Source organism: Mchenga conophoros, linkage group LG7 (assembly GCF_057382185.1).
Source record: "Mchenga conophoros isolate Kocher_MC1m ecotype Shallow Benthic linkage group LG7, M_conophoros_male_GT1.1, whole genome shotgun sequence".
In the NCBI taxonomy this organism is placed as follows: Eukaryota; Metazoa; Chordata; class Actinopteri; order Cichliformes; family Cichlidae; genus Mchenga; species Mchenga conophoros.
The window spans coordinates 65,632,035-65,655,521 of record NC_140532.1 but is presented as its reverse complement, the minus strand read 5'-3'; the positions used below and the strand labels follow the sequence as shown (position 1 = coordinate 65,655,521).

General features: G+C 39.3%; 2 protein-coding genes across 6 annotated transcripts; both read left to right on the top strand.

Moving 5' to 3' along the window:
- The first annotated feature begins 1,280 nt into the window (after positions 1-1,280).
- On the top strand, positions 1,281-19,727 carry LOC146571589 (troponin I, fast skeletal muscle-like). 4 transcript variants are annotated; one of them, XM_085280843.1, is made up of 12 exons: positions 1,281-1,363; positions 7,226-7,261; positions 8,240-8,276; positions 8,389-8,517; positions 8,651-8,740; positions 9,588-9,764; positions 10,340-13,926; positions 17,078-17,142; positions 17,237-17,277; positions 17,389-17,486; positions 18,035-18,292; positions 19,695-19,727. In XM_085280843.1, exons 2-7 carry the CDS (start codon positions 7,251-7,253, stop codon positions 10,418-10,420), a joined length of 525 nt encoding a protein of 174 aa, XP_085136969.1. In that variant the 5' UTR covers positions 1,281-1,363; positions 7,226-7,250; the 3' UTR covers positions 10,421-13,926; positions 17,078-17,142; positions 17,237-17,277; positions 17,389-17,486; positions 18,035-18,292; positions 19,695-19,727. The 4 variants fall into 4 exon arrangements, with proteins under 4 accessions (XP_085136969.1, XP_085136967.1, XP_085136968.1 ...); XM_085280841.1 differs by having other exon boundaries at positions 10,340-12,480; positions 13,860-17,277; XM_085280842.1 differs by having other exon boundaries at positions 10,340-17,142.
- Positions 18,229-23,312, top strand: LOC146571588 (troponin I, fast skeletal muscle-like). Of its 2 annotated transcripts, none has more exons than XM_085280846.1 (7): positions 18,229-18,292; positions 19,695-19,727; positions 20,319-20,355; positions 21,093-21,221; positions 21,442-21,531; positions 22,857-23,030; positions 23,122-23,312. In XM_085280846.1, the coding sequence occupies exons 2-7, from the start codon at positions 19,720-19,722 to the stop codon at positions 23,197-23,199; spliced, it is 516 nt and encodes a 171-aa protein (XP_085136972.1). In that variant the 5' UTR covers positions 18,229-18,292; positions 19,695-19,719; the 3' UTR covers positions 23,200-23,312. The 2 variants fall into 2 exon arrangements, with proteins under 2 accessions (XP_085136972.1, XP_085136973.1); XM_085280847.1 differs by lacking the exon at positions 18,229-18,292 and adding an exon at positions 18,470-18,727.
- The last annotated feature ends 175 nt before the right edge of the window (positions 23,313-23,487 follow it).

Here is a 23,487-nt window from a genome sequence, read left to right as displayed (position 1 = left end):
CAGTTGAGCAGAATCCATTAAATCTGATCATTTCTGTCCCTGATGAAGCCGAGACGTGTTGGTCTGCGAATAAAGTTGTTGTTGTTGTTCAAGTATTGCTGGAGTCTTCATGCTGCCTAATATGTTAAAGTCAGCATTTTGGGCAGAAGCTTTTTTGAGTAAATGAAAGAATACAAGCTTCATGGTTTCTTGCTTAGTGTTTACATTTTGGTTTTGATATAATATCAAAATTTCCTGATGTCTACTGTGTTTCCTTGCCGTCATCTGTGCCGGTTTGTTAGTGGCCTTCTCCTTCACTTTTGCTCCCAGTTTTATTTTGGTAACGACTTTCTTTCTGAGTCCGTTCCTTCCTTTGTTTTCTTTCCTCTGTGTGTGTGTCCATATTCTTGTCTCTCCCCTTGCCTCCTCTTATTTCCTGGTGCTCCTTTTCAAAGAGCTTATTAGACTTGGTGTATTTCGATCATCCTTTAAAGACTTTTTGATGAGTCCTCTTTACCTGCATGGAATTAAAACAGCCGCTCTCACCTTTAAGAGCACGGGCAATGCAAGTATTTAAAAAAAAATCTAAGTTCTGAGAAACTTCTTTGGAATTTTGAAACTAATTTTGAATTTTCTTTGAAAATATGACAACTTTTTAATTGTGGTCGCACTCTTTGGGCCATCAGTAGAAAAAGGGTGTTCGACTGTCTTCACTCAGGGACACGTCACAGGTAAGTGTTCTTTATCAAATGTTTTTCTAAAGTTGTTTTAGTTCTTTTTAAATTATCACCACATTTTATCCCAGGTTTAAAATAATCTAAAATGTGAGTTACACTGTTTATTAATGTTTTATAGGATGCTAACGTTCTCTTATTTAACCAAGTCACCTCCAAAGCTCATCTCTGCAGCAGCACACTGTGAGTTCCTCTTCCTCCTGTTTTCAAATATTAAAATGAAAAAAAAAAAAGCTTCTCCATAGCCAACGAGTTAAAGTTAGCAGTGTGTGTTTTCCTGCTCTATCTCAACTCATCATTTGTCAGCAAAGTATTTATATAAGTGTTAAGTGGGATTCATAAAATATCTCTGTGGTTTCATTTCTTCCTTGAATTCTGCCTGTCAGAGACTTGATGGCTCAAGATAATACAGATTACAATGTTAAAGGGCGGGTTATTTATAATGAGGCAAGCCGTGGAAGGGGGCAGATGACAGTGTACTGTATTTCATGACCTTGCCAGCTCATTGGTTTGACCAGTAATCCACTTCCATAACGAGAAAGTGCAGGATTTAGAAGGCCATGGAGATTGCAATATATACCTTCTTAACACTTGGTCTGCCTGCGACTCTGTCTGTGTCTCCGTGACTCTAACAGCTCGGCCTGGTTAAAGTAAGATTTCTCTCTTTTCCTCTTTTATTTTAGTTGATCACATTTTGGTTGGTTGCAGCTGTAGATGATTTGTCTCGTCTTGGGAGTGCAGACATAAATGTCTCTGTGGAAGGTTGAAGCTTTGATCTCAGAGGAGAATATTTGATATTTGCTGTCATTGATGGGAGGATGTTGTTGGCGCCTGGCCAACTATTTAAAGATGGTGTCAGTTTGATAAGTTTGTAGTGACCATAAAAGGTTCTTGGAGGTTTTACGTCTTTTGGAAGTCACCATTATATCGAATGTTGACAGTGGAGAATTTGAGTGATTTCCTCACTCTGTAGTTAATGTTTGTGTGGAGTTACATGTAATTACTTGACATATTTTTAGGATTTCAAAGTTTGAAAGAGTAGTTTTCCGTCTGGACGTGTGCTCGCTCTGCTGCTTTGGCGTACGGTGATGTATGGCGTGGTGATGTGGCATGCTGAAAGATGACACCACTACAAGGCATTAACCTGAAAGTCGATCTGCCAGTGTTTATCCTCCTGTCAGCACTGAGGGAAGCGGGGGGACAGCAGAAGAAAACTGGGTCTAATCTTCAGGGACCTGACTTCACATTTTACACTTCAGTTTAATCCCTGCTTATCAAATTTAGCCTGTTTTTTTCCACACGCGTTAAAGCATTAAAGCCCACTATGGCTTGGTTTTTGGTTCTTTTTCTGGACTTCTCTGAACAACAGATTGTGTATTTTAAATATAACTTTAAGTCATATTGTTTTTGTTGTACCCATGTCTATATTTTGTAGAAATATTATTTTTTGAGGAAAATGTAATCTTCAAATGTTTTAAGAAACAACAAAACTTCATTTTATCAACTTCATTTCAAAGCTAGCTTCACATCAATGTCTTTATCTGGAGTTTTCAGCTGTTTGGGACACTCAAATGGAAATGCATGGATGAGACTTAAAGGGAAACATAGTACCTGAAACTATGTTTGTGCAGAATAAGCCCGACCACAAAGCTAGAAAAATATTTTATTCCACATGTCGTTTGTGTTTTGGCTCGTTTTTAAAAATACTTTCCAACTGTTTTTCTGTTTTAGCCGCTGTTGAAGTCATCATTCATCTATTGATGCTCTTCTACAAGTGTTTGAGACAAGCTTCATTTAGGCTTTTTGAACACTTTTGAGTCTTTTCTCTAACACACATGCTATTACAGCAGATTCAATTCAGGATTTTGCATTGGATGGAAATGTATCCTGTATCTTCTTGTTTTTATTTTTGTAAGAGTGAAGCAGTGTGTGTCTGAGGGCAGCGGCACGCTATTTTTGTGATATGCTCTAGTGTCTTGGCTGTCTGAGGGATGTTCTGCAGTATTGGGTTACTGTGAATCCTCCTGCTCCTTCAGAGACAATCCTGCTCATGATACTCACACACGCACACACACTTAAAAATCAAGGCCCCTACAAATACGATTTTATCTCTAGAGCAACATGCTGTTGTGCCCTCGGAGTTCTGAGTGTCTTAAAATACCCGGCGATACCCCCCTCACCGGCTTCTTATTGGCTTACAGATGACGACCATGTGTTCCTGGTCAGTTATGTGCGTTAGGATGCCTGCAGTGTTTGTCACTCGTCTTTTCTTTTAAGGCGAGCCTGCTGTCCCTCTTTTTTCCCCCTGTACAATGAAGACGTCAAGAACAGCTGTGGCTCCAGAAATAGTCTTAATCCTCTCCTCCATCACATCTCCTAAACATTACAAGCAGCTCAGGCAGTGACCGTCTAACTTCTGAGGATGTCTACAAGTGTCGTGTGGCTGGTACTTGAAGGGTTGGTTTACCCGTCCACTGATATCTAACCCTGCAGATAGTTTGCATTTTGTTTGCCTGGAGTTTGGATCTATTTGCAAACAAAACAAAAACTCCAGCTGATACTATGGAAATGTCAGTAGTTTTACATGTCATGAACTTCCAAGTACCTAATGGTTGGGCTAGATGAAAATTCAGAGGCTCAACAAAGTTATTGAAGTTGTTGATAAGATGAGTGATTACTAAGCAGGGATGTCACATTGGAAGAAAAGCCAGAATAACTGAATATATGGGCTGACAGACTGATACTGCCATCCACAGACACGCCTAAGCAACTGTTTTCTAGCTATGTACCATTATCTGTGATGATAATAAAGGGAGAAGGTACATTTCCAGAAGTGAAGCTTATGCAGCATCTTAATTGACAGATTGTGTCTTAGGTGTGGCTTGTAAATGTACAGTTCAGACAACTATCTGTATTCTCAGACAGTAAAGGCTTAAAGGTTTGGGCCTTGGTGTGAGTAGCATGTCAAGTATGGAGACATGGCATCGTGCTCTGCTTTTTCCACTTGACGTGTTCTGTTGGCTTTATCAGGCCCCAATCTTTAGCACCCACTGCGACATCTTGTAGCCAAGTGTTAAAGTCAGCATCTCCAAGTCTGAAACCTTGGTTCTCTCCTGAAACTGCAGATTGCTCCCTCTGGGGCTGGGTTGCTGTTAAGATGTTTTAATATCTTGAGGTCTTGCTTGTAAGTGATGGCAATGTAGAGTGTCTGATGGGAAGGCTGACTCATTTGGAGTTAGATGAAATGCAGGAGTTTGACAGGCTTATTATAGTGAAAAGCTTGACTTGTAAAGCAATCAACGTTTGCTTTAAAGGCAGATCTGTGCTCCAACTCTCACCCATGGTTATAAGCTCTAGTTAGTGACAAATGAAAAAGAATGAGACAGCTACAAGAGCTCAGCCCTGGAACTTGGGTTGCTTTGACATCTGCTCCTTTGTGTCAAAAGGACATCCAAATGACGTCAGATGTGGTGGTTTGGTGCCTTCCTTTGGAGGTTTTACAGACATGTCCGGCTGGGAGGAGACCCCAGGGTAGACCCTGAGCTGGGGGTATCACATGTCTCATCTATCCTGGGAATGGCTCAAGGTTGCCCAGGAGGGACCAAAAATGTTGCAGGGGAGAGGGATGTCTAGAATACCCTTGCTTAAGATGTGATATCCAACTTTGGACAAACAGAAGAAGACGTGGGTGGATGTTATAAAGCATGCTACATGATACACTTCTGGTAGGGATAATCTTTTAGAAGCAAAGGAGAAAGTAGTTGTCTTTTTATAGAGAGTGTGTGAAGTGGAAGGATAGTCATGAACTCCTCAATGTTCTTTATATCATATGCTGGGCGTTGTAAAGGTCATTATCTTATTATCATGCTAATATTAGCATGTTCTGTTAACATCACACCAAAAGTACACGTCTGTTCAGGTTATTTTAGAGGTGTGGCGCTGGTATTATATGCTTTTTATAACACTGTGACCCTTATAACAATGTTATAACACTGGCTTTTAGTTAGTTAACATAACATTGATTTAGCATTGTAGTAATCTGTTCCAAAATCTATGCAAATTCATTTTTTATTGCATGCTACAGTGAAGTAAAAATCTGACCTGCTCGTGGCGCTGAAAGCACAGGCACAAGACAACAAACCAAATGTCATGGCAATCCACAGTTGTTGAAATGTTTCCCTTCGCAGTGCTGGACCTGTATCCCTTGAGCTGTGCTGCTAGAAATAGCGGCATGGTTCCTTTAAGGCATTAACACGTCCTGGGTTACAAAGTGCCGTTCCATGAAATTTCCTGGAATTAACATGATGTCTTAAGATAGAATTCACACGGTCCAAACATGAAATATGAGATAGGTGAATGTGGGTGCAGGACAGCGTCAGAGAACGGAGACATGATGTGGTTTAATACTGAAATAAAAATGTGGGTTATTGCTTTTCCTTGTTCACCCTCAATTCTTTATAAAGCAAACAGTGGACAGCTGCGGGCAGCCTGACTAAAGGAAGCGTTCCTCCACCCGTCAGCAGAAAAGCTGCATGGATTTTTCTGAGGCCACATTTGAAAGTGCTCCAAAGATTTATTCTTTGTCCATTTGATAAAACGAGTACACTGCAACTCTGCCTTGTTAGTGCTCCATGGAAAGATAACACAACCGTGCTATTCTTAGATCTTTGCCACTGTTGCCAATGCTGTTAATATACTAAAGAAAATGGGCGTTCATTTCTTTATTTACTCCCAAGGGAAAATGTCTTCACAGGACTCTCTGCAGTCCTGTGAAAAAAGTACATTTTTAGCAAAAAATAATTGGAAATAATAGATTTCTGTATGAGTTTATCAGTCGCTTACATTGTTGTGGAGGAATTCTGGCCCACTCATTACATGCACAGCTCTCTGAATGTCCTGTCAATCAGACTGACATCTGAAAATTGGCTGCAAATTTGCAGCACCTTGATTATTTCCTTATTATCTTTGCTTATTATCCTGTTGCATGATGCAGTGTAGGCCAGGTTTCAGCTGTTGGACAGATTACCTCACATTTATTTAAATCGACTTTACTTTAGTATAAAGAGGAGTTCGTGGTCCACTCGGTGACTAAAAGGTCTCTAAATAATCAGCCCCTGAAAAATGAAAGTTGGTATGAGGTGTTTATGCTGATACACAGCGTTTGTGTATAATACTTGAATGGGAAGATGTTAATGTCATAAAAGCGGTTTGGATAGCTTTCTTTCCCTTTAATAAAAGAAATCATCATTTAAAAGCTTCATGTTGTATTTGCTTGGGTTATCTTTGGTAAGTTACGCCTCAGTCTAAAAGGCTTGGAGTATAGTTGTTATCCCGTGGACATTCAGATTGGTGATCATGATAACTCAAGACCCTGGTGAGAATTAATACTTTAGGTCAGGTGTCCATAACCTCCAACATCAAAAGAGCCATTTTAGCTCCTCCTACCAAAGAACGTGAGAAAAAGAGCAGCACACGCAGGTGACAGATTTGCAGATGTAACTGGGAGAGGATACATTAAGTATTACTACATCCAGTATGAATAGTAACAGGATTACCGTTCACCCTAATTGTAACCTGTGGCTCGTGAGGGAGCCACAAGTTGCCAACCTCTACCATAGGTGCTTCTACTCATCTACCTAACTGTCTGCAGAGTTAAATCACTACAGAGCTCCAAACTTTATGTGGTCTTCAGATTAGCTCAAGTGTGTAGAGAGATTCATGGAATGGGTTTCTATGACCGAGCAGCTGCATCCAAGCCTTACATGACTAAGGTTAGTGCAAAGTGCTGAAAGCAGTGGTGTATAGTGCGCCATCACTGGACTTTAGAGCAGTAGAGATGTGATCTCCATAAGCCATGCTTCTCTGTCTGGCAATCTGATGGACTGGTCTGGATTTGGCAGTTGCCAGGACAACAGTACTTGTCTGACTGCATTGTGGCAAGTGTAAAGTTTGGTACAGGAGGGATTAGGGTGTGGGAGTGTTTTTCAGGCGTTTGGGTCAATCCCTTAGACATTTTGGACAATTTTATGCTACCAGCTTTGTGGGAACAGCTTTTGTTTCAACATGACTGCTCACCAGTGCACAAAGCAAGGTCCATAAAGAATTGGATGAGAGAGTTTGGTGTGGAAGACCTTGACAGGCCTGCACAGAGTCCTGACCTCAACCCGACAGAAGCCCTTTGGGATGAATTAGAGCAGAGTGTGAGCCAGCGTCAGTGTCTGACCTCAGAAATGTGCTTGGGGAAAATGGTCAAAAATTCCCATGAACACAATCCTAAACCTTGTGGTATAAATATGAAAGATAACACCCAGACAGGTGATGGTTTAACAGGTGGTGGCTCCAGACCACTGTTCTCTCCTTATCCTTTGTGACTTATGTTTTTCTCTAGTTTTGCTTTTGATTGTGTCCCTGTCACCATTTTGCTGGCAGGGACATTAAAATGTATATATTTGTATATTTGTATCTAAATTGATTCCAATAAAAAGCATTAACTCTTGTTATGTGTTTGTCAGGTAACCTCGGGATCATCCAGCAAACATGGCCACTGAGTGAGTAAAAACTTTACTATTTTCTGTAAATCATGTAAGTTTATTTTCCCTGTTTGTGTAACCAGCCAGTGTGCAAAGGAACAAGCGGTTCCCTCACAAGGACTGTTTGGTTTTGTTTTTATTCAGTGTGTGACATTTAGCTTGCATTCATCATAACTGCACTGATTACTTTATTATTAAATTATTTATGGGTCACTAATGAGACATGCATATGTTTTCCACGATCCCTGGATGGTTCCAAAGTTTTTAATTCTTGTTTAATATTAAAAGCTCTTAGTTTTGTTTATTTCATCTTTGATTTTCATTTATCTTTGGTACTCTGTGTAGTTCTAGTTACTGTGTATTTCTAGACTTTAATTAATCCCTGCTTTATTTCCCTCTGACTTGACATCCTCTGTCTGTCCTTTCCTTTCATTATAATTGTTTTTCATTTCCCAATTGTCCAATTTTGTATTTTAATACCTTAATCTTCTGTGTTTTGTATTCAGTTTTACTTCCACCTCCTGCCCCTTTGTCACTGGTCATCTTCAACTGCATCCTGTCACCCTACTGTGTCTACCCTGATTATCTTTTTGTGTAGAAATAGTACTAGTAGAAATAATAGTTTCCTGTCAGTCCCGTGTGTCTTCTCCCTCGTGATTGCCCGGCTCTTTTGGAGTTTGTTTACTGACTTTGTTGCTTTGCATTTTGTAACCTTGCAACAGTCACAATAAAGCTGCTCACTTATTTCAATGCACTGAAAATGTATAAAACCTTAAAGATTTTTTTAAAGAAATCAAAATACCTACATGTCGTTTAGGAAATTAATTTTAACAGACATTTTGCTTTGACAATGAAATATTGATGTCACATCAGTGACCCACATATATTACTATTTCCTTTGGGAATGGATTAAACCGATCTTTATGGTTGCAATAAAATTGATCATCACAAATATACATTACTTCCATCAATTATAATTTGTGTTTCCGTCTGCAGGAAAAGGCTGTCTGCGAGGCGTAAGCACACCCTGAAGGTAAGAGTAACTTTAACTGATAAGCTTAACAGAGCAAAATACCTCACACATGCCCATCTGCTTGCCTGTGCTTCCTCTTACCTGACATGGGGTGATGATGTAATCTCCTCAGGGTTGCATGCTCGTGGTGGCAGGTAATTTGTTGGACGCTGAAGCGAATGTGAAGGCCAAAGAGAGAGAGACGTTTTTGGCAGATAAATGTCCTCCTGTTGAGCTGCCGTACTCCAGGGACGAGCTGTTGGTGAGAAGAAACTGCACTGTTTCAAACAATTATGCTTTTGACACGTTTCATATTGCATTTTATTTCTTATGTGGGTTTTTGAAATTGGAAGCATCTAAAAAAGAAAAAACTTTTATCACTATGTTGACTTTAGGAACTGTGCCAGAAGCTTCATGAGCAGATCATCATCAGTGAAGATGAGCGATACGGCATAGAGTTCAAACTGGACATGGTGCTGAATGAGGTGAGACACTTTTCATTGCACCAGGTTGGCCTTTTGTCTTTATTTGCACCGAGTAGAGATACTGTATCTGTATATGTATATCTGTATAAACTGCAACAAACATAGGAAGCTATATTTTAATATCAACCAAATGAATTCTTGTATTTTCTCCTGATCACCTTAAAACAAAAAAAGACCAAAAAAGTATTCTGAACAAGTATCACATACCTGAAGTTTTTTTTAACCTTTTCAGTCATTTTCCGTTGCTGTTTGGTTATTTTCATGTTAGAAGCTTCCCTATCTTTTGGATTTTGGTCTGACACTAAGGAATAAGTACATTACAAAACTGCTTACTTCAAATATAATATTATGCAGTCACATTTGCTTGTACATGCATGCTGGCTCTGCAGTCCATCTGGGTGGCACTGCTCTGTGTACACAGGCCAGAAACATGCACATGCAGTCGTCACCTTTTAGGGCTCCTCCCTGTGTCCTCTGCCCGCTACTCCTCAAAGGAGCAGATACTGATCTTGCTGCTAGGCTGATGCTTGTCAGGCTTTCATTGAGTAACTGACCATTTTCTGACTTCTCCTCCACACTCTTGAGACTTTGATGGAAGACACAACAAACCTTCTTGTGAGGTCTGCAGTTGCCGTGAATTGTATAGCAACATTAACTGGAAATATTTCACATCCTTATTCCTTCCTGTAGCTTTTCTGTCAGCATTTTAATTACCCAACAACACTGTTTTAAAGCTAGTGGTACTTGGTGATGAATTCAGCACCAAACACCCTGCATGTCACTGCTGTTTGCTTCATGATTGATTATTTAATCTGTCAGGTCAGTAATCCTCAGAATCCTCCTTCAGGTCAGGGACCTCAATATCAAGATTGTGGATTTGAGAGGAAAGTTCAAGAGACCCCGGCTGAAGAAAGTGCGCATGTCTGCTGACGCCATGCTCAAAGCTCTGTTGGGCTCCAAACACACTGTCAACATGGACCTGAGGGCCAATCTGAAGCAGGTCAAGAAGGAGGTGAAAGAGGAGGTGAGCAGCTACCTGGTTCATTTGGTCCTCACTCAATAAAATCACAGATACCTGTGAGGTCTAAGTCCTTATCAGCGATGAGAAGTAACTCCACAGACAGAAAAAAAGAGGAGTGTGCCTACTTTACCCACTGGTTGAAGCTAGAGCATTAGTATTTTTGCTGCCTTTGTGCTGTTGTGACTATTAGCCCACATTTAGGCTAAAGGATTGAGTGCCAGCACAGTCAAATTAGAATTACACTCAGCGAAACAGGATCACAGAGTTCCTCACTGGGCTCTACAGCACAGCAGGTCTTAATTAACAATACTAAGACCTACAATACTAAGGTGTCCACAGGGAGACATCTACAGTAGCTCCACATGTGGCTCTGGAGCTGCAGATTTGAGACCCCTGGTTTAGGAGGTAGAGTTTCTTCTCAACATTGAGGAGGACTTAATCCTCAGAAACTGTAACAATCCATTTTCTGGCCACTAGAGGGCAGAAAAACCATCAAAACAAATAGTTTTTTTCTTGATTAGCAGCCTTTTTGCATCTGATTTCAGTCTGGACTAACAGAGCATCGTCTGTGTTTGCAGGACAAGCAGCTGCGTGATGTGGGAGACTGGCGTAAGAACATTGAAGACAAGTCTGATAGGAAGAAGATGTTTGATAGCTAAATACGAGGGTGACTTTCAGGACAGAAATTGGGTTTACTGTCTTTGTTAACTGAAGGGTTTTAATCCAAAGTGATGCATTTCTAATTCATTTTACTTGATCTGTAGATCCTGATCTTAGTAAACATAATCTAAAGGCATATGTTTGGTGGAATATTATGGTGCTTACTAAGCTTCTGTTTTGGTACAGTATGTGATAAATGGCCTTTACTTTAATTCAAGGCTTGTGTTAAGGTGCAGTGAAATGTAGGGAATCTGTGATATGCACTGATGCCAGTGAAGCATGGTTGTAGTTTTTGGATATCTCACTTTGAATTATACTCGTCACTAAGCTTCCTTCATGCTTTAGCCTGTATTGAAACTGTACTGTGATATATTTGTACTGTGTTACAGTTAGTATGTGTCAGATAAATCAATTCTACTTTTTTCTCCTTTTGCTTTTACTAATGTGCCTACGATGTACGTTTCCTGAAACTCTAGTTAGTGTCTGAGGTTAAAATCCAAATGCAATGGACGCATATTTTGCAAATAAATCATGACCCATATTCTAACTGGCCCAGCATGAATAAATGAAACACTACAACATGCTCTTTACACACATTCATTTGGTCAATCCTTCACTTCTCCCTTGTTTGATGTAGATTGTAGAACGTCTAGTCAAGTGTTTCGTGCCACTTAGCTGTCCAAGAACCATTAGATCTCTGACATGACCTGTTATCATAAACTGTAAATATCAAAAGATGGACAGACACCATTACATCACTTAGTGGTTTGTAAAGTCCTGTTGGGAAGCTGGTTGTCAGTCTGATAGCTGACACTGATGTGGCCAATGAGCATATTCCGGACAATTATCTTTTCTGTCTCTTATAATGAGATAATTTATAAAATGGACCTAAAGTTTCATTCATTATAACCTAAAACTAGTCTGGAAACTTGTCAGACCCACAAGTTACATCTCTTATTCTGTCTGCCAACATGTTTCCTGTAATACACTTTCATTTATTAATTAATTTCATCCATTTATTATTTTGCCTAGTTGCTTTGTGAATGTAACACTTGATTGTTGTCTGCAAGTGCAAATATTTGAAGACCCCCCCCCACATGTAGCTTCCATGTGAAGCGCCTTAAACAGGTTGCGAACCCCCTCCAGACCTTTGCTAATGAGACTGGGGGCTCAGTTGCTCATGTTTAAAGTAACATTATGCTCTTTATGAAAGTTATGGACCCCGTCAGTGGACAGCAGTATAAAAATGGTTTCTTAATCGCATCCCTCAGTTGTGACGTCTGGTTTTAAAAAGATAGGAGGGCGAGCCATCAAAAACTGGACTTTGGGAGCTGGTTTGTAACATTGCGATGTCTTTATCCATAGTTCTTATAGAGCCTGTGGGAAATAACTAATTTGAGAAGGCTTGCATTTGCCTGACAGCCTATAATGGATCAAATAAGGCACAAGGCCAGTGTAGAGGAATAATTGTGCTTCCTACGTTGGAGAACTGTAACAGTACTAAATCACTTCATGTTTCTAAAACAAGATGTGATGTACTTTTACCGTCTTTTTGCTGTCACATTAACTAGAAAAGCTTCATGCTCATCTTGTTCCCAGTTTTCCTGAGTTTGTAAAACACTGGAGGTTAATTTTATTTAACTATTTTATTGCACTAAGATACTAACTGAGCTATTTTTTACCTGTACACTTTAAAAATGATAGTAATGTGATGTTTTATAAAAAGTTGCCTAATTTGAATTTATGGAAGAAACAACATTGAATTATGTTGCTTAAAGCCGTTGGCTTGCTTGTGGAAAAAGCTGAAATAGTAATATTTAGAAGGTGAGTAATAACTGCATATATTTAATTAGCTGACTTCCAAAACCTGAATCCTAAATGTTTTTGTCATAAATGAAGAAGTCTGGCTTATTTTCCACAGAGCAGAAAAGGTGAGCGTTTAAATCGCATTTTACTATTTTTAGATTTTAAGCTTTTTTCCCCCCAAATCACTTGATTTTCTTTCCTTTCTTTGCAGATTCGATCACTTAGATGTGACACAGCATGCTTTTCCACAAAGGTACGCTGAAGTCAAAAATATCCATAAATTTAAAAGTCTTCATGTAGTTTGATGGTAGTAAAATAAACAAATAAAAGGTTAGTCATGCAGATGCCACTGGGAGTACTGGTTTCAACTTTCAGCTGAAACCTGGAGGTGCAGGTGGTCCCAGTCCTGTACAGACACGTGTGGCATGTTGTTAAATCGTTACCAGATTTCACAGCTTAAATCCATCCTCTCATGTCTGTCACTCCTGGCAGCAGGAAGCAAAACACTGTGATACTTAGAGTATGATCACAGAGCAGAAGACCCCGTGTATGAAAACTGCAATAATTTTACTCCTTCGATGGAGCAATTAGGAAAAAGACAGAAAGAAAGAAAGCTTCAGAGTCACTAGTTCAATGAAAAATGCTTGATTCACTCCCTCCAGAAAGCTTTTATTTAGACATAACTAATAATGCATTGGACTCCTTGTTATTTTAGCCATATTCCCAGTCTTTCACATTATTGTGTGGAAAGTTTGGCCCACTGGTCTTTACAGGGTAAAAAGGTAGACAAACATAAATCCCCCTCTGTGTGAATAGTTGATATGCTGTGTTTGGTTTTCTCCAAATGTGCTGCTGTGCTTTATGACCAAGCATCTCCACTTTGGTCCTGTTTTGCTCCAGAAGTCTTGAGTCTTTTTCGAGAGAAGAGGCTTCCTCCCAGCAACCTTTCCAAACAAGCCATAAACTTTGACATTTAACATGTTAACTGAGGCCTGCAGAGACTGAGCTGGACCTCTAGGGTTTTTTTTTTCACAGTTTCTGACCTTGGGGTGAATTTGCTGGCATGTCCAGTCCTGACATGATTGTGTTATTGTGTTAACACACACCTGAAAGCTCCACACCTGCAAACTGCCAAACTTCTGCTTTTGCAGAGGTGCAGATAGTTGGTGATGATCAGTTAATCAAGTGCATTTAACTAACAGCACCTGGCTGATAAGTACTCTCTTATTTCCTAATGAAGGAGTAAGGGTGGATTTAGTTTTTCACAGGACTAAAAAGAATCCTGTGGAAAATTTCTCTTTCACACCACTGTGTAGGTTTCTCCTGTCGTTTTGTTTCACGGTTACACTTGGAGATTGGATTTTATTAATCCACTTTTCTCCTCCACTTGACAACAATGTCTTGTGCATTTGGCATCTCACTGCTCAGTGTTACCGCAGGTTATATTTGACCTCTGCTGATGGCTGCATCATATCCTCAGATAACAGCTGCCTCTCCACTTAGATTCACACCAGCCAGAATTAGAAATGAGAGAACAGACAAGGAGAGGAGCATTTACAGTCTCCTCCATGCTGACCTGCAGTAACCCATAGAAAAGTGCTGCTCACAGTACATCCTTCTTCTCACCTTCAGGAAGGGAACCATAATCTCTGTCATACTCAGAGGCCTGAACATGAATAAGTGTCTTCAGGACTTAGAGGTAAGAGATGGATGAGAATCTGAGGGCTTGTTTTAACATAACAGATACTGTCTTGATGAAAGATTGTCATCCATGTTCAGCGTTGGTAGAATCCAATGGATTCTGACAAAGATGATATGGATTGTATGCATGTATATATTGTAACAAGAGGGGAATAACAGCTATTAATTGTAGTGTCATTAAAAACCAAGGTTCAGTAGTGTCCAATGCTAATTTATGGGAGGCTGCAGTCTGTGATCACTCTGTATGTAAAAGATGGATGTAGCCAACATGAAGTCCAACTCTACCCCAAAGATGACTGAAACCTGCCGTGGTTCCATCCATGATTAAAACGCAGGAATTGTAAGTTTTGTCCATCTTTAAAATGCCTCTCTTGAGGCACTAGTGTTGCAAAAGACAACATTCATCTGTTTCTGCAAATTTCCATATAATTTAAGCACTTATTGGCATTTCATGTGTCTTTTTAAGTATGAGAATAAGAATCAAGTAAAACAAAGGCCCTCCTTTATTTTTTACCTGTGCCAGTTTCTCCACAGGTTTAGAATGAGCGTCGATATTGTCATTAATGTGAAATACTATATGTCATCCTTGTTTTGGACTGGCCCACTCTGTGTGCATTGGGAAGATTATAAACTATGTCCACTAGATGGCGAATAAAAACTGAGTTGAAACACTGCATGCACTAATCACGCATCTGCATTGCTCGTGGTACATCTGTGGAGCGTAATGCAGTCCAACCTGCAGGTTTGAGTTCCAGTCCAACGCAGCAGCAGCCGATCGCACCGATTAGCTCTTCCTCTCTGAATCAAACGTGTTAATTAGTGAAATCAGCTGCTCTCAATGTCACATACTTCAGCTCCTCCAAAAATTACTGTGACAAGCTGTGGTGCTAAAGTGTTACGTTGCACTTATCAGGTGGCAATTTTAAATTACAGTCAAAAGTGAGAAATGCACCTCGGTGCGTTGTAACCAGAGCATCTTGCACACTGTTGGATGACCACATGCCCATGACCGCATACCCAGAAAGCTCATTTACCTTTAGGATTGTGTGGTTTTATCAGTGAGGTGGAGTTGTTTTTACCTCCCAGTGTTGGCGAGTTTTTGGCAGCACTTGTACTGTACTTTGTGTCCGGTCCTTTATCTTGTCGGCAGCCAGCACGGACCGACATGTCCAATCTGAAGGGACAGAAAGGGGGTTTAAAAGGAGGTCAGGCTGGAGGTGAGTGAGTTGAAGGAAAATGACACCAGACCAAACACACCTGCTGAGTGAGTTTTCCGGTCCAGCCTAAGCATTGGGCTTGTCTCCTTCTAGGGGTGTGAGCAGAATGCTGGCATCATTAATCGCTCCCGTCCAGCTCTCTCATCACTGCCACAAGAAGTATAAACCAAGCATCACCTGCCTGAGCCTGAAAGTCTAAAGTTATTCTAAAGAAAGAAACTGATTTAAAAAAGCATTTTTATCACCAACGTAGTGATTTATTTTTTATTTTTTGGTTTGGTTTTTCTTCCCATTGGGACAAGGCTTTTTAGTGTGCAGCTAACACACTGCAGTTATATGCTGAAGAGGATGACCTGGCATCTGGCTTTGGCTTATGTGTATTAATAAAAAATTTTTTTTGTATATATCGCATGAAAAATTGTTACATCTGTTTTGCCCAATCAGTGATTTAGTAAATCTAACTTGTAAAATTGAAGTAGAAACAAAGAGCAATAAACTGTTCACACTTTCCAAATGTTATCGCTGTCAGCAGTTTTCTCTGGTTGCGAGATGCCTTTAGATAGATGCATGGTATTTTAACACTGGGAAAGCCTTAATGACAGGCAGTAAATCTAACTGCAAACCATCCCTGCAGGAGGCCACATGAACACAGATGGTGGATGACTCCGAGCAAACTACTACAAGCATCAGGAGCATGTATCAAACTGCGTGTAAACATAAACATATAGTTATTAATACTTTCACATAGTGAGGAAAGGCAGCACGCTTCACTTGAGTTTCTAAAGTCACACCGGAGGTATGGAGCGTTCCTGAAGCTCGAGTTGTAGGTCGTGTGTTTTCATAGAAAACACCTACTGGACTCTGTGACGGGACCGTAAACCTGATCCCATACGTTGCCCCTTAATGCTGCATTCCCAGCATGACTCTTCATCATCTGTGCATCACTCAGACCCGTCAGCACCTTCCTCCTCAGCTGTCAGCTTATAAGACTATAGTCTGATCTGCTGAACGCTTTTGGCTCTGCAGACTCTTTTACATTCGTTCGTGGGCCTGAGGTGATCGCCAGTGAAAATTTAACAAACAAAGCAATCCAGTTTTTTTTATGCTTTTATTTGATTTCCTAAAAGGCTCTTTGTAGAATTTGGTCAGTCTCACAGCTCCACTACATTTTTGAGCATTAGTTACTAAATATATTGTTAATTTACAATATTTATTAAAACTCTAAAACTACAATCAGAGAATGCTGTATTGTTTTTTTCTTTACATATGTGTCTGCACATGTGACGTAAAGTACAAGTTTCATTTACCACTGCATGATTCCAACTGCTCCTAAACCAAAACAAAGTAGTGATTAAGTACTGAGATTTAACCAGGCTAAACAAGAGAGGTGCATGCTGGCTGTGGAAGCAAGTAAAAATGGGCAAATCTCAGCATGGAGCGCTGTGTGCCCTTAAAGTTTCTAGGTCAAAAAAGAGAGCTTCTAAGAATGCACCAAAGCACTGAGACTGAAGAATGATGTGTTTGCTATGTCCCACCAGCATCTTTTATAATGTCTCCAGTGATGGTGAAAATGCTCAGCTTGAAGCTTCCCCTCCTGGCAGCTGTGTCCATCGTTTATAAATGGTCAAAAATAGCGAAGGTAAAATGCTTTGATGCGATTTTATGTCATCCAAGAAAAAAACAACCTCCATCTCAATCTAAGACACGTAACTTGATCAACATGGCCCTTCTGCAGCCAGAGAAAGATCTGGAAGCCTTTCTGAAGGCAGAGCCATAGCTCAGATAAGAGGTCCAATATGAAACAGTAAGCAGGCCAGCAAGTCATTAATGTGGTATTTATAGTCTGCAGAAATGTGAGCTTGTTAAGCACTTTGTTTGGAGCAATGTTTAAAAGTTATATCAAAGTTTTCCTGTTTGTTTGATTATTTGAAGCTGTGGAAGCCACCTCCGCTTGGTCCAGCGCTCTTCATTCATCGCAGCGTTCAGTTTGATCGCCGGTACAATCCCAGATCAGCTTTTCACAACTTAAAAGTTAAATTATCCATTAGAAACTTAGTTTTTAGACGAAAACACATCCCTTCTGGCTTTTAGGAAGTGGTTTCACGTGATCCATCTTCGGAAGTTACATGAAGGTAAGCTCAAACAAGAGATATCATCCCACATTAGCAATGTTTGCATCTTTATTTTGGTCCATTGAGGATTAAATTGAATTGTTTATTTTTTGTCATTACCGGGAAAACCAGGCTTTAGCCCCGTCCTGCGTTCAGACGAGTCAGGCAGCTGTGGAGATGAAGGTGACAACATGGAGATGCTGGGATTTAAGTTCATGCCAGCTTCAAAGGTTGTGTGCTTTGTGAGAAATGTTCCTTCTAATTAGTGATAAAATGCTCATGTTTCCAATGTTGGCACACCCAGGTCTGACACTTTAGGACTCCAGAAGACAAAGTGACTTCTTGACTATCACATAGATATAGATACAGTTACATTTTGATGTAAATTACTCACAAGAATGAATTCAATGCATTTTCAGACCTTTCTCCTTGAATCCTGAGAGGTTTGACACATTTAAGCAATCATGTTGGACCTGTAAATCTTTAAAGGAACACAATGAAACCAAGGGGTGTTGACTGCTTGTAGTGATGTTAAAAAGAGAAAAATCATCCTTTAATCAATGACTCAAAAGTGAAAACCAGCCTGAAAAGTTTGTTTTGTCACAACTTCTTACCAACTTTTTGGATTTGAGCATCTTGAGTTCAATAACAAGCCAAAAATGTTTTTACTGTCCCTCTATTTCCAGCAGTCCCATGATCACCCAGTGAAATATTTGCACTCTGATAGTTTCATATCAAATGTGAATCATCATCATCCTTCTCTTCCTCCCTTTTATAGCATCCCGGTGGCACCCAGCAAAGTCCTAAAATGAAATCAGGCTCCTCCTCAATAAACGCTGATTTATGGGGTGAAGTTGGAAGGGGTTGATGATATTTCAGGATCTTGCTGACCGATTGGTCTGAGGATTCTGCATTTCCATAAACAGGAGCACCATATCCATATCTGATACCTCGTATATATACACCCCTGGGATGATTTCTTCCCACTGCCACTGGCCACTGCTGCCCTCCTCCTGGACTTTCCGTCTCGTCGTAGGTGAGACCAGTTTCCCTATCTTCCTCCTCCTCCTCCTCCTCTCTCTGCATGTCTGTACAGAGCTGGTAAACGGATATGAAACCACTGCTATGTGGAATCTTTTGGGGGAAAGCGCTAAGGTGATGAAAGTCCTGACCTCTGGGGTTTGTTAATAACTGAAGGGAAACATGAACCAGGGCGATCTGAGCGTTGTGTGTTTGAGCAGCGCTGCAGAGACTGAACGATGCTCTCATTTGATTTTGACTTTCTATGAAGATTTCTACATTTTGGGAACATTTGGCAGTTTTGGAAAGTTTTGATAACATTTAGATGTATGAACGCAATCTGCAGAAGTCATTCTTTATTTAGTTATTTCATTAGGTTTATTTTTTTAGATGTTTAATTTCTTTTAGAAAAAAGCAAAAACAAAGCTGGGATATTTCTACTGATTTCAAGGTTAGTTTAAGAGTTTTCTGTTGCTGAAATTACTGGAAAGCATTTTATGGAACAAGTTTACTTTTCTTTCCTAAAATAATCAGAACAGTTGTTACTGCGATGCGTCTTACACATTTATGTTTGGGAATATCTGTTCTTTTTCTGTATGTTTCTCTGTAAAAACTATTTATGAAGCATTAAAAGTAAAATCAAAGTACATTTTATTGTATTTTGTTGTTGACTGAGTTTTAAAGATCAGGATCTTTACATGTCCTGAAGGACGGAAGGAAAAAACATGGAAAAAAATGAGGTGTTATGATGGATATTAGTTTCCTTTTTGACTGTTTAGGGAATTTGTGCTCCACTGTTAAACATTTCTCAAGCTGTGAAGTCACTCTGCTATAAGCATCACAAAATGTAATTGTTTGTTACTTTTTTTTTTAAGTATATTGATTGGTAAAGCATGGAGCTGATTCTGAGTGTTTTATGGTTTGATTTGTGGACTGCACAAATATAAAAGTTCTTCTTTTTGTTTTACAGTTTTAGAAGTTTTATAGCCTAAAACTATAAACCTTCTTGCCTTAAATTAGCTTCTTTGTGTCATATTTCAGCTGGAAAACTAAACCTGTGCGTTATTCTCATTAAATATATCTTCTGAAACTTGACTCTGGGACCAGCTGCCTTGTTTTTGGGGTGTGTTTACCCGCTGGTGTTGGCCGCAAAGCTGCTGCCGCAGCACATTCTGTTGGAAAGATTCTTCTCTGGGAAAGGAATTGAAGTGTTAACTCCCCAAGGATATTTAGTTATGAACCCCTGTAAAGGAGCTTATCGCAGGCGTCAGTGGCCACATTTGACCCCAACCCCAAAGTTAGCTCTGTCATCACTCAGCTGCTCATCAACTGGCTGAATAGATCATATTTCATACAAATAAGGTGTCTCATATGTTTCCAACCTGATGAGTTTTTCTTCTGTTTCTTTCTCCAAACAGATTGTGAAGAACAGAAACCGTAAACATGTCTGAGTAAGTGCTGTCTCTTCATCATATATCAGTGATTTTAGTGGAGCAAGTATTTTACTGGACTTCACTGGATCAAATGAAAATGCTGAGTTAAGACTTAAAGTTAAGAACATAAGATTACTATGGATCTTACGTAGGAAGTAAACGTTAATAGAGGAAAAGAAGGAAGGAGAGGGCAAAAGAAGAAAAAGGAGGATGGAAAAAATGGAAAGGAAGACAAAAATTGACAAAAAAGAAGGAAAAACAGAAAAAGAAGAGGATTTAGAAAAAGGGAGGAATTTAAAAAGAAGAAATAACAAAAGCAGAAAAGAGAACAAAATGAGGAGAAAATGAAAATGAAAATACAGGAAAGAACAGAAAGAAGGAAATAAATAAAGGAGAAAATTAGAGGAATTACTAAAACAGGGAAAAAGTATGAGGAAAGGTCAAACAGACTAAAGAAAGAAAATGATCAGAAATGAAAGTGCAAAGAAGAAAATTAGGAGGGAAAACTTTAAAAACTTCATGTCATTTTCTTTCTAGCTGTGTTTGTACAGCTGTTTGAATTACTGCTGTTACAGTTGTGACAGAGACTGTTGTGTTCACTCCTCACAGAAAAAAGATGACTTCAAGCCGCAGGCATCATCTGAAGGTATGTCGTCGGCAGTCTTTCTGAGCTTTGAACGGTTTTATTACTTTAAAAAGAAAGTTGGCATGTTCTCTGTATCGACTGTAAATAAAAGATGGATGTTGATACTGTAACGTCAACCACATTAAGCAAATGGGCTTACCTAATGCTTATGTGTAGTTATTTATGAGCTAGTAAGATAATATGACAATGCAGCTGTAGTAATCTTTCTTTATTGTCACAGCAAACTGTAGATCAGTCCTTTGTGCGCTCCCCAACTCAGCTCAGATCAGCTGGTGGAGTTTCTGGTCTTCCAAGCACCTGTTGTCAACATTTAATTACACAGCGCCCTCTGGTGGACAGACTATGCAACATTGTTTGCATAGTTTTTTGTGTCCTGTCTCTTTGTTATTTTATTTTTTAATTTTCATTTATCTGTCATTATACTCACATACTGGCAAATATAGGCCAATATATCAGGAACCCAACCCTACTTTATTATCTTTCCACATACTAATGACGATTGACAAAATGACAAAATTGACAAAATGAACTCCAAGTGTTAAAAGTAACAGATAAGCCATAAACTCAACAGCAAAGTGTTTTCTGAGGTCACAGGTCAACTGACTCAAAGACTAGTTTCCCATAGACCTCTATACAGCCAAAGGTGTTTCTGCTGAACATTTTAAAGTATTCAGGTTTCACTTTCGCACTCAACGGTTCATTACTACTGACTTCTTGACTTTTCTTTTGTCCTGCAGAGTTTGATGCTGCAGATCGCGGCGAACTGGATTGAAAAGGAGAAAAAGGAAATTGCAGCCTCTAAGCAGACCTACATGGCAGAGAATTGCCCCCCTCCTGCGCTGAGTGGAGACCAGGCAACTCTCATGGTGAGAGTCAAAGCTCAACTGAAAGCTGCTGAATGGAAATCATTCTGAATATTCCCTTTATCATTATTTCATGCAGACAATGGTTCTTTTATTTGAGGATTTCCGAATTCTTGTCAGCTCTTATTTATAATATTCATTTAGTGAGGATATTTGTAACTATAATATCCTCACTAAAGATGAGTCCTAAGTAACAAAACATTGGATGTGTCTGTTCGCTCAGGAAACCTGCAAAAAGTTGCACGCCCTCATCGACAAACTTGATGAAGAGAGGTACGACCTGGAGATCAAAGTGGGCAAGGCTGATAAAGAGGTACACTTCCACCTGCTCTGCAGAACAGACTGGCAGCTTTTCACATCCACAGAACGTGTTAACCTTGAAATCACTCAGTGTGATATAGTTGTAAACAAAACAGGAAGGCAGGTTGTTCTTTCACCTTCTTTCTTACACAAGATTTGCACAAGAGTTAAAGCATCAAGTACAAAGGTTCACTGTAATAATCAGGTTGGTAAGATTGGAGTAGGGCTACTGTATTAAAAGCCTATTTGAAGCTGAGTCAAGACAATTTTAGTTTTTATCTGTTCAGCTGCAGCTGTTTAATGTTCTGGGAGTCAATAGAGACGACATATAAAGAACAAATTGAACTCTGTGCTTGATCTACATACAAATTTGATATAATTTCAACAAATATAAATAGATGTCCCATATTAGTATCATAAATTGTTGCACATGAGAATCCACATTTCTTTCCATATTTCAAGGGTCTTTCAGAAATCATGTTATTTTCCTTAGAATTGACTGATCTGTGGTTATTTCATACCTATTAGTCTCAAATCTAGAACATTACCTCCTACAGAGCGGGTTAGATCTGCAGTGTAAGTTACCATGGTGATGTTCCCCAGGAAGAAGTGAAAGTAATACTGAGCACCAAGGTTAAATCCTGAAGTTATCTGGATGAGCACAAATCCTTTCTCTTTGTGCATGATGTCTGCTTTATTCTTTATTCTTGATATTTCCTACAATTTAGATGCATGAGAGATAATTTTTTTCTCATTAATAATGATTATTGATTAGACTGTTTTATTTTTAACATTTAAATATGGATAATAAAGTAACAACAAAATATATTGTATATTTAATTTCCAGCAAATTTTGTCATTTATTGTCACACCAAGGAATTTAATTTCACTCTATCTTAACATTTTATTTAAGTATCTAAATTTGATTTATTTTATACATAATACTTTGAATTGTCTGTTTTTCAAATTTAGTGATAATTAATTTATGTTAAGCTTTTTTTAATTTCTGAGTCCTGATCAAGTTGATCAGGTTCAAAAGTTGTTGCAAATTCTTCACAGAGCCGGAGATATTTGTGTAATCAGCAAATTAAAATAAATCAATAAATAAATCAGACATTCTAGAAATATCATTGTCTGAGTAGCAGTAGCAGTTTAGTTTTCATAAGCAGAGCCCCTCCTGCACTGCTAATGTGATAAACTCACATTACAGATAAAACACCGATGTAGGGTGCATGCAAAATGTAAAGCGTTTTCAGCGTTTCGCCGCTGGTTCTAAATGCGTCCGCACTGCTCTGCTTTCGACTTGGTTTCACCTTTAAACTGCTTGGTCGCTCGTAGATCGAGGACCTGAAAATCAAAGTGGTCGACCTGGCTGGAGTGAAGAAGCCCGCTCTGAAGAAAGTGCGCATGACCGCCGATGCCATGCTGAAAGCTCTGCTGGGCTCCAAACACACAGTTAACATGGACCTCAGGGCCAACCTGAAGCAGGTCAAGAAGGAGGTGAAAGAGGAGGTGAGTGTTTGCATTTAATATTTTAATTTAAGATTCATTTAGGAGGCTAGAAAGTCTTGACTGTCTCTGACTGTCACTGTTTTTCCTGCAGCCTGCAGAGGCGGTGGGCGACTGGCGTAAGAACATTGAGGACAAGGCTGACAGGAAGAAGATGTTCGAGGCCTCCTAAAGAACTGCTCGCTGCTCTTGTAGCTGTTCTGGGATGTTAGCACTTTTTATGGAATTTCTGGCATTGCTCATTGAATTGAAAAACCCCTTTTCTCATTAAATTTGTAAGTTTCAGCCTGCTTTGTTATTGTACATTTGTATAACTTTATAAATTTCAAAGGGTAAAAGCTGCTTAAACTTTTTTCATTAGTGTAACTTCCTGTTTCCATCTGTACTGATGTTCACTTTTAGCACCTTCCTGCTCCTAGACTTTTTGTAATAAATGTATTTAATTTCCTACCCCTGCTGT